The sequence below is a fragment of the Microtus ochrogaster genome, chromosome 8 (genome assembly GCF_000317375.1).
Source record: "Microtus ochrogaster isolate Prairie Vole_2 chromosome 8, MicOch1.0, whole genome shotgun sequence".
Classification (NCBI taxonomy): domain Eukaryota; kingdom Metazoa; phylum Chordata; class Mammalia; order Rodentia; family Cricetidae; genus Microtus; species Microtus ochrogaster.
The window spans coordinates 54151646-54166676 of NC_022015.1; the positions used below are offsets into that span (position 1 = coordinate 54151646).

Genomic DNA, 15031 nt, shown 5'->3' on the forward strand with positions numbered 1-15031 from the left:
TGTGTGTGTGTGTGTGTGTGTGTGTGTGTGTGTGTGTAGGGGAGTTAGTAGACTCTCTGTACAGCTTCTCTCCCACAGCCTGCTTTACACAGCTGCTGTGCTGTGTGCTAGTCCCCAGCGCCTAGAGGACATTACATCCTAAGAGGGCTAGTCCGCTGGAAGAGAACAAGATGTCAGAGTTAGACCCATCATCCTGCTAATCTGGGATTGCACCGCTTGAGGATGAGACCTGGGAACTCTCCTGGGGCATGCATTGGTTTTCAGTGATTCTGTGCCAGACTGAAGGGTGTTCTCAATACTCCTGGGCATTTTTCAGAGGTGGAGGAGCATCTCCATATTTTTGAGTGGCATGTAGAACAACACCATAGTTAAGACCATAACTTTGAAGCCAGAATCTAGGTTCAAATACTGGTTGTGCTATTTTTAAACCATAGGTAATTTAGATTTTCAGAGCCAATGTTTTCTCATATGTAAAACATAAATGGTTCATGTAAGCACCTATGGCTACCAATGACATTGGGATGTGGTAGCAATAAAATATGACATGCAGAAACCCACACCATTCTATGTAGCAAAAACATGCTACATGCTGATGATGACTATTTTTGTTTTTCTTGAAGAAGGAAGCATACATGCCATAATAGTAGGTAGGACCAAGGACATTTTCTTCTATCCTGACAGGCTGACCTTTAGAACAGAGACAGCAAACCTCTTCCTTTATCTCCCTTTATCAACAAAATAAAGTTCATTTATCTTTTCTAATGAAAGATAAGATTAAAAAGAGATCAAGAACGTGAGAGAGTTCTCAGTTCTTTGAACAAAGGCCACTTAACTCTGCTGCACCCTAGGCCAGTGAGGGGCCCAGCCTTCTTTCTGTTCCCTGCCCTGATCTCTGTAGCCCGCCAGAGGGAACACCCATCAGATTGCAGTTGGAGCAGACAATGATGAAAACAGTGGGGACAGACTGTCCCAGCCATTGACAAGGTGTTCCTTATGGGTATTAGCTTCCTAGGGCAACAGCAAGGATAGCTATGTTGAAGATTGGATAGCCCAACATTGGTTGAGCTGCAGGGGCATAGAAAAAGGAAAAGGTTTACCATGAAGGTTGCTTGAGTCTCACGAAGCAGACAGCTCAGCAGGGCACTCGTGCATTCCACAGACCAAGGATGGAAAGGAGCCTACCATAGCAGAGGAGTTTTCCTTGCAGTACAAAGTCATTAGAGGGATTCATGGATGGCCACTATACATTTTATGAGTATACTTAGTCATAGGAGCATGGCTTTTTTTCCTTATTTTCTTCTTTCTTTCTTTCCTTCCTTCCTTCCTTCCTTCCTTCCTTCCTTCCTTCCTTCCTTCCTTCCTTCTTTCCTTTTTTTCTTCTTACATTCTGTGCCTTTAAGACTCAGCTGTCAAACAAACCTTAAGTGTTTTAAATAATTGCCTTTTCCAGAGTAATTCGTGCTGTGCTAGACTGTCTACCAACAAATTTAGCAAGACTTCCGTGTCTTGGAAAAATTTCAAATTAGAAGTGTCCTCACTTCATCTAGGGCTTATTTTGACTCTCTCAGCTTAGCTAAGATAACCATGAAAGAAAACAAGCTCACTTGTGGATTGACACTGAGGTAAGGTTTCCATGGAGACCCAAAATGAAACTGATCTTGTTTCCCTTTTTGTGAATTGGCCTGAAAAACAGGAAGAAATCTTCCCAGACTCTCAGAAATTTCTTTCCTTGGGTTGTTTTCTACACTCCTGGTAATTTTCCAGGTGTAGGAAGGCATGGCAGAGGTCATTACCCTCACAACTACATGTGAGTTGGGCTGGCATTTGAAGACTTACCTGCTAGGCAGAGGCAGAAAAAATAAGCATCTCAAAGGTCACCTCCAGAAGACTTCTCTGACTGTAAGGTACACATGAGTCACCTGCGAGCTTGTGACAGTACAGAATCTGCTCAGTGGGTCTGAGAAAGGGCCCGAGCCTGCAATTCTTAGATTTTTGGTTGCGAGTTTAGCTTTTAATGGCTGAGCCATCTCTCCAAACCTTAGCCTGCAATTCTAAGAAGCAGCCTGCTGCCGTGGATCAAGGATCCATTGGGAAGTGAAGGCTCCATTGGGATTCATTGGGTAGAAGTTTGATAAACATAAAAATATACTTGTTTTGTAATTCCTTATCATTGTTTTACTTGTTAAAAGTGAATTTGTAATAACTGCCAATTCTGAACCCTGTTATGAATTAGACAATGTTAACACAAGTGGGGGGGAGGAACCAGTTTCTTCATCTATAGACAAACACTCACAGAGTCAGGGACAGTGTGACATATACACACAGCTGTAGAATCTCAGGACTACATCATCAAAGTGTCTTAACATTCTGGGAACACTACACTGGCCATCCTGACTGTAGCTCCTGAACATGGGCCGAAAGCAAAGAACAGAACACCAGAACATACCCATTGCTTGACAGGGATGCTGACTTTGGAAGTGAATCTGAGAGTTACCATTAAGGCATCTGTCCCTGGTGACCCTCCAAGGGAAGCTTGTTCACACTGGTACAGCTTGTTCACACTAGTGTAGCTTGTTCACACTGGTGTAGCTTGGTGTAACAGCTGCTAACAGTTTGGCATGGTTCACATTCAGACTTTTCTTTCTCCGTCCCATTTAACTGTTTCGTCCGACTTAGGTAAAATAGTATTCGTCTGTAAACCATGTCAAAGCAACTGCTTAAAGTGAAAAGAAAGAGGAGGAGGAGAAGAAACTTTCCAATAGGAAGCGAAATACCTGAAAAAATTAGACTTCAAAAGCTAAATATATTTTAAAACATTTCCATGTTTGGTTATACTCAAAAGCTAAGAAGTTCAATCTCATGAGGGTCCAGTGTGCAGATTTTTATAAAATCTCGAAATTCATCCAGATTCACAAATACACATAAATGCTAGTATAATTTTGCCTTTTTAAAAAATAGTTGGTTTTTATTTTATGTGCATTAATATTTGCCTGAATGTACATGCAGTGCCCACAGAGGGCAGAAGAGGGGGTAGGATCCCCTGGGATTAGAGTCACAGCTGGCTGTGAATTGTCATGTAGATGCTGAGATTTAAACACAGGTCCCCTGGAAGAGCAGCCAGTGTTCTTTACCATGGAGTCATCTTTCTGGTCCTGTAATTTTGCCTTTTTAAAAATAAAAATCTTTAGACGAAGACATTCGGATGCATGCATCACTACTGTAACCTGAAACTGTGACCAGCTGTCATTTTCAGAAGCTGGAAAGAAAAGGCTCACATGGGACAGCCCTTAGTCTAAAGCTGGCCTTCTCTCAGTTCCTGTATAGTCTATGAAATAAAAACAGCTTTTATGCTATTAACTGATTTTTTTTTTTTTAAATCTGAAACTCATGTTTTGGTACCCATAAATGTAGTTTGGTTGGGATGCCAGCCTCACTGATTTGACCATGTGGACTGCATTTTTTTTAGCAGTCAAGAAGCTGCACATAGACCAGGGGAATTGTGCCCACCTCCCCACAACATCCTTACATTGCAGTCCTAATGCTACCTTATTAGGGGACAGAAGTTATTAAGTTAAACCAAGGTCACTAATTATATTATGACATATGCTATTTTTTGAATTTTAAATGTCTGCCAAAGGCCCATTTGTTAAACTCTCAGTCTTCAGTCTGGGGCACTATGAGGGATTAGAGTTTAGTAAAAGAAAGCTAGGCCACCAGGTACTTGCCATGAAAGGGACTTTTGTGACAATGGTCTCTGCTGCTGCTTTTGCTTTCCTACCATCATGGAGGAAGCAGTTTTGCTCTGTCACGCATTTCCCACCCTGACATGCTGCCCCTACTGGAAGGCGGAAGAGTCAGCCAAGCCTAGACTAAAGCCTCTGGAACCAAACGTCTCTCCTCCTTCTCAGCTGACTGCCCTGGGTGTTTTGCCATGGTGATGGAGCGCTGACGTCACTAGTGTTCTTAGACAAAGGAGGGATTAGGACACAGAAACATCAGAGACAGAGAAGGCAACTGTGTTCTCACCGGGAAGGAAGGCCGAGAACAGCCCATTCCTCAGAGCCCCTAGAACAGTGTTCCTCAACCTTCCCAACGCTGTGACCCTTTAACAGGGTGCTTTATGCTGTGGCGACCCCAACCATAAACTTACTTCATTGCCATTTCGTAACTGTAATTTTGCTGTTGTTATGAATCGTAATGTAAATATCTGATGTGCTGGTTATCTGACCTTCAACCCCTGTGAAAGGATCATTCGACCCAAAGAGGGTCACGACCCACAGGTTGAGAACCACTGCCCTGGAAGGAACCAACCCTTTGGATACCTGGACCTTAAACTTCTCTCCAGACTTGTGACATGGTGAGTTTCTTTTGCTCTGTGACATCAGTTCTCGCAAACTAGTGCCACTAGCCAAGACCCCACACTTTACTAACAGACCCTTTGAGGGAAGCTTGCCGGCACCTGCTCTCTGATGCTAATCATTCTGGTCAAGTCGGTAAATTTAACAAGAACATGCCTGCTGACCAGCAACAGGCACTTCAGCAACCCTTCCTTCGATGAACCTACCCACCTTCCATTATCTCCCCCCCCACTCGGGAGTTTATTATGTCCACATGGTAGAAACGGCCCACAAATGGCGCATCTGCTTGGATAAATTGGGTCACCGAGCAAGTCCCGCTTGTGTGCCTTGCTTTGAGTCAGGAAGACCTTGAATTTGCTCCACACTCTCTGTGGATGAAGGGGCCCTGAAAGATGGTAAAAGTGCACTAGCAGAGACTCATAAGCTCATCTCCAACCTTCCCCACAGCACAGAATGAGCAGAATGGCACAGGCCCTGGCAGCTTCTTCTAAGAGTCAGGTTTCCAGACACTGTCAGCTCCAAGGGAAGCCTCCCCAGAATCCTGCCCACATTATTATTAACTTTAAAGAGGAGGTGCAGGGGAGGAAACAATAACAAAAGCTGGGATTTATTAAGCAAATTCATGAGGCATGCATGGGACAAACTTTTTACAGGAATAATCCGATTCACAGGTGGTTATAAAAATCCCATAAAATAAAAGGCGTCTGAGTATTTGGAATGCTCTGATCAAATGACCGATATCCAAACAAGCTATGCACTCCCGTGGAACTGAGAAATGGGAGAAACAGGGCTGAAAAACCACATTCTTGGCTCTGAAACTTGACCTCCAACCCAGATACTATCACTATGACACTAACTATATGTAAAAGACAAATAAACAAAAAACAGGACCTTGCTGGAGCATCTTCCCAAATTTTAGCCACCGGAAGAACCGGCTGGCTCTACCATTTTATCTCTGGGTTTAGCCTATCTGTTTAATCTGATACATTGGTATGCCAGGGCCTCACTGCTATGGGAGAGACTGCCCTCCCGGAGCTGGCTAAGTCTTGGAGATACCCAACAGCTTACACTAGAGTGCCCTCCTCCTGCAGGCCAGTGGCTCGCTTCATTAGGTTCATACTGAAGCCACTGTTTTCCTGCCCTGCATCTCCCAAAGCCATACACAAAGCAGTTAGGAACAGGCCCTGTGCTCTGGACGGAGCCTCCTGGAATTAGTCGAACTAGTCAATCCTCAACTTGCTTGCCTGGCCTAGCCTACTTTTATCCCAGAAAAATAATAGTGGCTTCAGCCCAAGGCTTCCCCTTGCTTCTTCTGCCTCCCAGCTGCCGCTTGTACACTCTGTGTGATCTGGTGGGCTGTGTGTGCCCCCCACTTTAGGACTGTGAGTGATAAATCATTTCATCAACTGGCAGTTATCTCCTGATATGCTGGCCCTTTTATATCTGACAATAATGGAACCATGACTTGAAGCCACTCTCGTAGTCTCTCTGTTCCTAAACTGCGGAGTACAGAGGCCTCCGCCAACCAAACAGCACCGCACGGGACAATTTCTACCAACAGAAATGCTCAAAGATGAGCTCCCTCCCATCCCAAGCTACTTAGAACCAGGACTTCATTACCCCTTTTGGTATTTTCCTCCATCCCAAGACCAAATATTCTGCCATCAAAATACCCCCACCCTCACCGCAAGCTCCCTTTAGATCCGAGCATTCCTGGGAGGCAAAAACAGGGACAAGGGACTCCCCTGTTGAGTATCTTGCACAGAATTATTTCTCAATATGGCAGTAGGATAGCCGACTTCGAACGAGCTGAGCCAGCTGACCGCCTCTCTGGCGGAAATGCCATCTCCCATGCCGGTGCACGGTTCTGGGGAAGTGTGGCAGTGCCCTCTCTGGGTGCCAGTTGAAGACACTGAGTCCGGGGCTTTCTGCCAAAGACCTCAGGCCCTGACCAGGATCCCTGTGGACATTCATGTGCTGGGATGCACTCCGGCTTCTGGGCAAAGGCAATGATCTACCAGCCGCAGCAAAAGGTGCTGCCTGAAAGAAGTCCTGGATCACCACCAGCCGCGAGCCTTGGGCAGCTTTCTATGAAAAGGCAGGCGTGGAAATGCTGCCTTGCTGTGCAGTGGGACGGGAACGACAGACGCTAGAAAAGCCAGACAGGACCGGCCACAGCTTGTCAAACCCATTCATCTGGCCAGGAGTTGTGACTAGTGACCTTCTGTACTTGCGAGGCCAGCACAATTTTCATTCATGCTTTCTTCTGACACCGAGTAAATAAGATCCGGCAAGATTTGATGATGTGTGGACACAGACCGCGTGGGTTTAACCAGTGGCTGCTTAACAGCCCGTGTGCTTTGGACACAGCCATGCTGAGGCTCAGCGCACACTGGCTGGTGAGAGTTGACATTGTATCTGAATTTTAGAAAATCGGTTGAGCAGCAGAAGGATCAGATCTTAAATGTTATATTTCCTTATATTCGTTTAAAAGTTAGTTTTGTTTTTGTTTTGAACTATGTGCATCAAGTAAAAAATGGGACAATTCATTAGGATTTCTAAACCTTAAGCTAAACCCAACCCGAGTCCAAGGTCCAGGCACAATACTCTACTCCTCTGTGATCTTTTTCTTAAGGCCACTAGGTTTTTTGGACAGGTTGTCAGCTTGAGAGTCTGTCGTGAGCTTTGGAAAGAAAGCCTCTTCTGTTTCTGCTGCTCTGTCTGAGATGTAAGATGGGCTCTGTCACAGGATTGGCATGAGGGGTAAGCATAAGTGGTGTCTGTTTCTCACAGGTTCTGGGCAGGGGACAGTGTGGGTGGACAGGCTCGTCACACACTCGGTACCTTGAAGAGAGTTCTGATCACAAACGCTGGTTGAGGAAAGAGTCCATTGTCATCAAAACTCAAACAGCTCTCGTGTGTGACACCCTGGAAAACGTCAGCCGAACTCTCAGTCTGAAGGAGGTTTTCACGGAGACTCGCAGCTCCAGAGAAATAACACAGAAATGGCTGGGTTGGAGTCTGGATTTCAACATTAAGGCCAGAAAAAGAAGGACTGTGGGTCTGGTGTTTTTTGTTTGTTTGTTTTTAAATTGCTTTTGTTTTGGGTTTTGGTTTTCCTCAGGACATAATTCAGCTAAACCAATAGAAACGTAAGAAAGCCTGTAAAGCAAGGCTGGGACATGGCTCTGTAGGATAAGCACTTGCTGGGCCAACACAAGAACCTAAGTTCAGATCTCCATTGCCCACCACCCACATCGACTATACACACATGTATGGGGCAGGTGCGCACACACACATGGTGCGGGGGAAGGGGAGGAGGAAGGGAGGAACAAGACAGTAATAAAAACAATAGAACCTATATAACTTTTTCTTTGTTGAAGATTAATTCTCCAAGTGGCAGATTTGTGAAAGACAGTTTCTTTCTGCACCACTAGAGGGAAATCTAACCCACCCACTAGAACATGATCTCTCTCTCTCTCTCTCTCTCTCTCTCTCTCTCTCTCTCTCTCTCTCAACTTTCTTGGCATTTTAAGGCTGAAAAATACTTTGAGACATTATCTTAATCAATCCTCTGCATTCTTGCCCATATTTTAAAATTATTATTTGAATCTCCATGGTTATAGAGACTTCAGAAATGCACAAACTGCCGTCCTAGCGGGGCTAGTGGGAACCTCACTATTGGGAACAGGGCCTGACAGCAGATCTGAATCTCTCCTCCTTCAGCTTGAGTTTATTTCCTCAAATTACATATTCATTAGCTATGGCGAACAGCTGGTCATCTTTCAGCACCTCACATTATTTTTAAATTTCTGAAGATGCCTAGGTCATCCATCTCTTCCACGGAAATGAGCCAGCTCCTTAACTCAGCCATGGCGTTTATAGCCCAACTCTCCCGCCACGTCTTCCTTCTCTAAACTCAACCCAGCTCGCTTCCCCCTCCAGTTCTGTGCCCCATCACAGCAACACCTACTAAACTCTGCAGAGAAAAGGAAAATAAAGTATTTCCTCACGGATTTCTTCAGACCAGTGGCTGTTAAGACATTCCTATACAGATTTTCTTTCTAAATAACAAAATGGTAAAAACTATATGTTTATAGTATGACTCAAAAATCATGCTCACTTTCCCTCACAGACGTATAAATACGCATGCATACATGTTCATAGCCACACATGTTTTCATTGTATCATGAAAACGAACTGGCTAAAGAATGCCTATTTGTGTCACTCTGAAGTCTGTTATGTTTCTGACTCTCACATCATAAATACTTCCATTTCTAATTCAGTCTTTAATTCTGTTCTTCAAGCCTTTGACTAATAATTCCAGGCTCTTTATTAGCTATAAAACACAACCAGCATGTATTGAGAATATTATCCTTTCAATAAGGTTGTAAAAAGCTACTCATTGCTAATAAAAGCAATGGGGAGAAAACTTGGCATTTCCCCGTGTTTGTATGTCTGAAATGGTGAAACCCATATTTGGTTTTTGTTCCCAGTTCCTGGCATAGATCTAACTCTATTGGGACTTCATGGGTAATGAGTGTCTGTGTTGATTATATTCCAACCACACCCAAATTCATACTCACAAGGTGTCTTCAGGCTGGGCACTGCCTGACAAGGACACACCCACATGGTTAGTTTGAACTTGTGGTGACTCCCTGACCTCTATGGGTGAGTTCAACAACCAAGGACAATGGCTTTATCAATCAATCAAGTTTAAGTAATGAAGCTTTCATTAAATCCCCTAAAGAGGTCTGGGAGAACTCGCGGGAAGGTGAGCACAGAGAAATCTGGCGTGGGAGGTGGAAGTGGAGGGTGTTGAAAGAGTACAGAAGCTCCTCACCCATCCCCATACCTGGCCCTGCCTATTTCTTCCTTGGCCATGCCTGAGCTGTACCTTCTAGAACAAACCAGTAACAGTCATGCGGAGCCCTTTCCTGAGGTGGTCAGGCAAAATGGAATTGAATTGAATTTACTGAATTCTTGGGACCCAGTTGATGTTAGAAGCTCAAAGAATTGATAAATGTGGAAAGACAAACCTCTTAACTACTGAGCCCTCCTTCCAGGCCCCAAAGGCAAATCTTTTAATAAAATCGAAGTAAACTTCCAGACACAGCATTGAATTCAAGCTCAGATGAGGAGTCCTCACCCCTTTGGAATTAACCATTAGTGTGATTGGGAGTCTTTCTTCAAACAAAACCAATCCAGAAATGACCTGTTCCATTGATCCGAACAACTCCTTATCTCCGTTTTCTCTTTTGCAAAACTAGATGATAATCCCACTGTGGGGGCAATGAAACGGGGGTGGGGGGGCAATAGTGTATATAAAGTATCTAGAATTGAGCCTGGCACACTGCAGATAACATTAAACATCAAACTGTGAGCATCTTGACACCTACATCAGGCCAACTGAATCTTTTCACTCCTGCCCTCTTCCTCAGAAGTCCCCATCTGAAAAGCCATACAGTTCTAGACCAGGATGGAAGTATATAGCTGGAGTAACCACATGGCCAGCTAAGAGGTGCCAATCACACTGTAAGGATTAATAGATACCTTCACTCTCAAAAGTGCCCTGGCCTGTCCAGTCTCTCCATAGACAACAAAGGGTCTCTATAGTGTCTATTTCTGAACTATAAATTATTATAAGAACTCAGAACGAAATGGCTGGTGGGCTTGAGTGATGCATGAATTAAACATAAAAAGATTCCTGGCGTTTTAGTCACTCATCTGCTAGATGCAACTCATCAAAAACACATCAGTTCATCAGTTTCAAGAGTATTGGCTCCTTCCCAAGACTGGAGTAGGCTGGGGTGTGGTTACATCTTGATTAGTCCCAAGCTGACCTTCATTCTCTGATAATGGAGCCCTTACTAAAACTTTCTTCCTTTTCCCTTTGGCTGTATTTTGTGCATTAGCTACTCCACCCGTGTGCTCCTATGGACAGGGAGTGTCCAAAGTGAACACAATGAACAACACAACATTAATTTAGCAACCCTGCGGAGAAGCGGGATGGAAAGATTATGGAAACAACCTTACTGTTACCTGTAGGTAGCTATTGAATTCACAGGCAACTCTTCCCAAGTTGTCTGTGAGTTTAATCCATCTCGGTTTGACCCTTTTTACAAATTTCTACCAGCTGGCTCGAGAGCTCACTGGGGTCCTGGTTGCCAGTAAAATGAAAGTAACAGTGTTTGAAAAAACGATGTGAATTCTCAGCATCTGACTTTGGGAAGGAACGCTTCCTTTCCTTAAACGCCAGGGACCATGGCTGGGCAAACACCTTCCCTCCTGCGGCCTTCCCCATGTCCTTCCTCCACTCACCACCAACTCATTGGTAAGTATGGAGAGAATATTTTAAAAACAGTTTGTGTTGGTGAAGTGGTTACTTGACATCAACTTAAACGAAATGGCATGATCACCTCTGCAAAAGGGCACAGCCCAGACTCTAGCTATAGGGGTTGAGAGTAGCAAGCAAGTACGCAGGTGTCCTGGTTGGATCTCTAGGCTAATTTGAACACTTCCTCCTTGAGGTAACAAGTCTAATGCTTAAAGCTGCCTTCCTTGTGTGCTTTAAATGTCTGAGGAAGACACAATCCATGTGCAAAGTAAAATAGCCAGATATCAGTGTGGTATTTGAAGGGAACTCTGTACTCATGCAAAAATAACTAGAATATAGGTGACTACAGCATTGGGGTGGGTAAAACATACAAAATTACTTAATAGAGCTGTAGATTAGAGAGTACTGTAACAGGTGTGTGTGTGTGTGTGTGTGTGTGTGTTTGTTTGTGTATGTGTGTGTGCGCATGTGCATGTGCACATATGCATGAGGGTGTTCTCTGCAATCTCGGTGATGGCAAAACCAAAGAACAATCTAAGGAAGTACAAACCAGCCCTTGCCTGTTGGGCTGCTCATCAGTAGTGACCCTTATCTTGAATGTCACATCTTTATCTCTGCTAATGGCTAACCAAAGCTTCATCCTCTCAGGGCTCTCAGGAGCAAAAACCAGTTTGTGGCAGAAAGCAGCACTGCCCAAAACCTCCAGTGGAAGGGCCAAAATGGAGCTGAGCAGTGATTAATGTGGGTAAGCCGCCTATGCCTCCCTCCCCTCTCCCCGCTCCTCCTCCTTTTTCCTTTCTCCCCCTCCCTTTCCTTTTCCTTATGGGGCTAGAATTCTTCGAAATTTGGACTATTATATCATGATCGCAAAGTATTATGCAATAGGGCTTCAGTTAGTGAGTCAACAATATGTGCTATTTTAATCAGAAACTCTATTTTTGATACAGAACTTTTAGCTAGATCCTATGCTAAGATAAATATTCTGGGCCTCATCTAGTTGGGTTTAGGGAAGGACTTACTTGTATTAGAGAAGGAGAAAATGACCGTGATCCTAAGCTCACGTCTACTAAGGAAGAGACTCCTCAGCCATTCAAACTGGCAAGCTAGTACACAAACAGGGTGGAAAAAATGCAGTAATAGGGACTAAAACAAGCACTCTTTATGACTTATTTACCCACACAACTGTCTAAAAGCAGGCCCATGGAGAACGTTTGGCTTCAAAGAAAACCATTTCCAAAAGTCCCATTTGCTTTCATGGACCACCTTGGAGACACATTTGTATACAGAAGGCCTAATGGCCCAGATGAAGTCCAGCAAGGGAGGTAAATAAAAATAAGCAAGTGTCTTAACCACTTGTCCTGTGCAAATAGGGAAAAGAATGCTAAGAAAAAAACAGTCTCAAGTCAGAGTGACTCAGAGCTGGGGAGGCCAGGAATATCATTCCTCGCCTAGCGCAGAGCTCCTGCCTTTCATCTCGGGTCTCAACACGAGTCTTAGAAGACAGTTTTATTTGGAAAGAGAATGTAAGTCTCCATCTAGTTCTTGCAGGGTTTGGTCCTATCTCGGGTGAAATGTCCTCACTAACAAGTTATTTTGGCAGAGCTTGGCCCATCTCTGCATGGAAAGCTCATAATCCTGAGAGGAAGGGTCAGGACTAAGTGTTGGTCATGGACTCTGTCTACTCATGCCCTGGTGATCCTGAGAATGACCCTCAGGCCTCTCTTTCCCCACGTGGGATGATCTTATTCTCACAGACCTTTGAGTTATGGAAGCAGGTAGAAGAATCTACATCATGGTGATGACCAAGTTCATCGAGAGTCTCCAGAGAAAAACAGCATGAAGAAACTCTACTATCGACAGACAAAGGGATTGTCCCAGGCGACAGAACAGAGCTGAAAACACTGAATAGCTGTCCAGTGAGAAACAGCCTGGATTTCTGCTCCTCCACTCTCCCAAAAAGATGCATAGCTAATGTTTCAGCCCAGGGAAACACCAACAAAACCAGAACAAAGGAAAGTCACAAGAACACCTGACAGTATAGCGTGAGGCACCCAATGGAGTGGGTTCTTTTCCGTCTACTCTGTCTGTCTGCCTGCCGTGTTAGTGAATACAGAGGTAGAGTGGTTTATGGCTAAAACATTTGTGAGTACTTCCTCAGTCTGGCAGAGGAAGCCCAGAGTGGTATTTGTATGGTCACTTCAATGCTATGGTTCAATTCAGGGTTTTCTTAATCCTTAAAGGTTAATAATTTACATGAGCACAATCAAGGGTCTAAGAAATTTGTCTTTCTTATGTGTACAATACTCCTTTTCTTATTAGAACCTACATTAAGCCACAGGACACTGAAGAAAGGTGAGTTATCTGGGTATCAGCCTGGCCTGAATCATCCTGGACCCTGGAGAGAAGTTCTGCTTCAAACACTTCAAGGAGTGAATTAAAATTGTTTGAGGTTACACACAACTCGCCTCCCACTGAAGTTCTAACTATCTCTTTCCGTCAAAGGCCCATGGGAGCTCTAAGGGAAAACACACAGTGCCAGGAGCAGAGCTCTGATGGTATACCTGTGGTTCCTGATCGTGACCGCTGGGATCCCTCTCGTAGCTCTCCGCATACAGCCTGATGGTGGCCCGCACACCACTGGAGGAACTGAGCCGGAATATGAGCCGTGACGCATCCGAGAAAATGATCCTCAGGCCCTGCAACCAAGAACATCCCAAATGGCTCAGTGAGCAAGAGAATACACAGGCGGTGATAATCAATGTATGTTGCAGAAATCAGAATAGTCCCATACACCAGAGCCCATCAGGGCCAAGCCAGTTTCTAGTTGGCGCTGGATGTTCACTCGAGCGCAACACTGCGGTAAACCCAAAAGCTACCTGAGGTTACCCATTTGTTTCTTGATTCTATGCCTGCTGCTTTGTGGCTAATGTGGGCAGATGTGGGCAGATGTTGAAGAGCCAAATTATGACGACATGCTCAGATTTTCTTGGTCTAGAGATAATGAGAATTGGAAAAAACAGTGCATACAATAGAAATAGGATAGCATTCAATAAATGTTCTCAAATACATGGTGTAATCCTTATAAATCTGAACATAACAGGCATTAAGCAAATTATCTATTGCAATAAGAGATATCTGCTCCATCCTTCCCCACCCTACCCTTTTTTTTGCAGACTAAGTCTTGCCATGTCACCCAAGCTGACCCTGAACTCAAGGCCCTGTTCCCACCTTACAAGAGCTGGTATCACATGTGTGCACCAACATGCTAAGTAACCGCCCTTGTTTTAAGGCTCAGGTAACCCCCGTATAATTTTAAGCTTAGATTTATCCCTTCCCCATTATCACAGTAGTAGAACTCCATGAAGAAATGCTCAGGGTTACCCCCTCATCCAGGCTGTGAGTGTTACTGAGAACATCCTCACCATCTTAGATGACCATTTCTCTCTCACCTAGAAATGCTGGGCACCAGCTTGGGGTCAGGACAGAGCTGGGGCCAGGCGAATTAAGTGCTACCCAATGTTAAATTTGTTTTTAGCTTAGAACATCCCTGTTTTATGTATTGTTTCTCTTTAGTGACAGGAATAGTCAAAATATGACCAGATTTTTATGACCACAAGATCGTATTTGGACTTCTGATGGAAATACATTGTAGGGCAGCTAACAAAGTCTGATCAGTAAAGTATCAGAGATACCAGAGGGAGAAAAAAGAAGCTACAGAGTGTCTACCAGTCACTGTTTCATAAAAAGTAGGTGTCTTGGGTGACCTCAGTGTCAGACATTTTCCCTACGAATTTATCATGGAAATGTCCCCGGCCTCCAGTCCTGCTGGCTATGAAGCAACCGTCACTAAAATCACACTGTTCCTGCTATGTGAATCTGAATGCCAGTTCCTTACCCCATCCCAGACCTGACCACGTCTGATACAGGAGGGTGTCTGATCCCATTTGTATGGTTGTTTACTTTTTAAAGGTTTGTCCCAATTCCCAAACACAGAGCTTTTGCTTCTTTTAGAGTTATTCAACACAAAGCAATGGGAATTTGCTCCCTTACTGGAAACCAACTACCAGTTTTTCCCTGGGTTATGAAAGTGGCCTATGGAGTAAAGCACTGGGCTATGTCCTAGGTATATGAAGGTAAAGGTGCAATGTTTGTCCTTCATCAACCTGGAGTCACCTCTTACAACCATCTGAAACTCATTTCTTAGCTAGCTACCTTTTGCTACCAGGAAGCTGAAGAGTCAAGCCAGGCGGTGGTGGCGCACACCTTTAATCCCAGCACTCGGGAGACAGAGGCAGGTGGATCTCTGTGAGTTCGAGACCAGCCTGGTCTACAGAGC

General features: G+C 44.4%; 1 protein-coding gene across 1 annotated transcript in view; it reads right to left on the bottom strand.

The window, feature by feature from the left end:
- Positions 1-15031, bottom strand: part of Pgm5 (phosphoglucomutase 5) — a 162355-nt gene that overhangs the window by 6892 nt on the left and 140432 nt on the right. The window contains exon 10 of the mRNA XM_005352084.2: positions 13257-13391. Coding sequence (XP_005352141.1) covers positions 13257-13391 — 135 coding nt within the window. The remainder of the gene's footprint in view (positions 1-13256; positions 13392-15031) is intronic.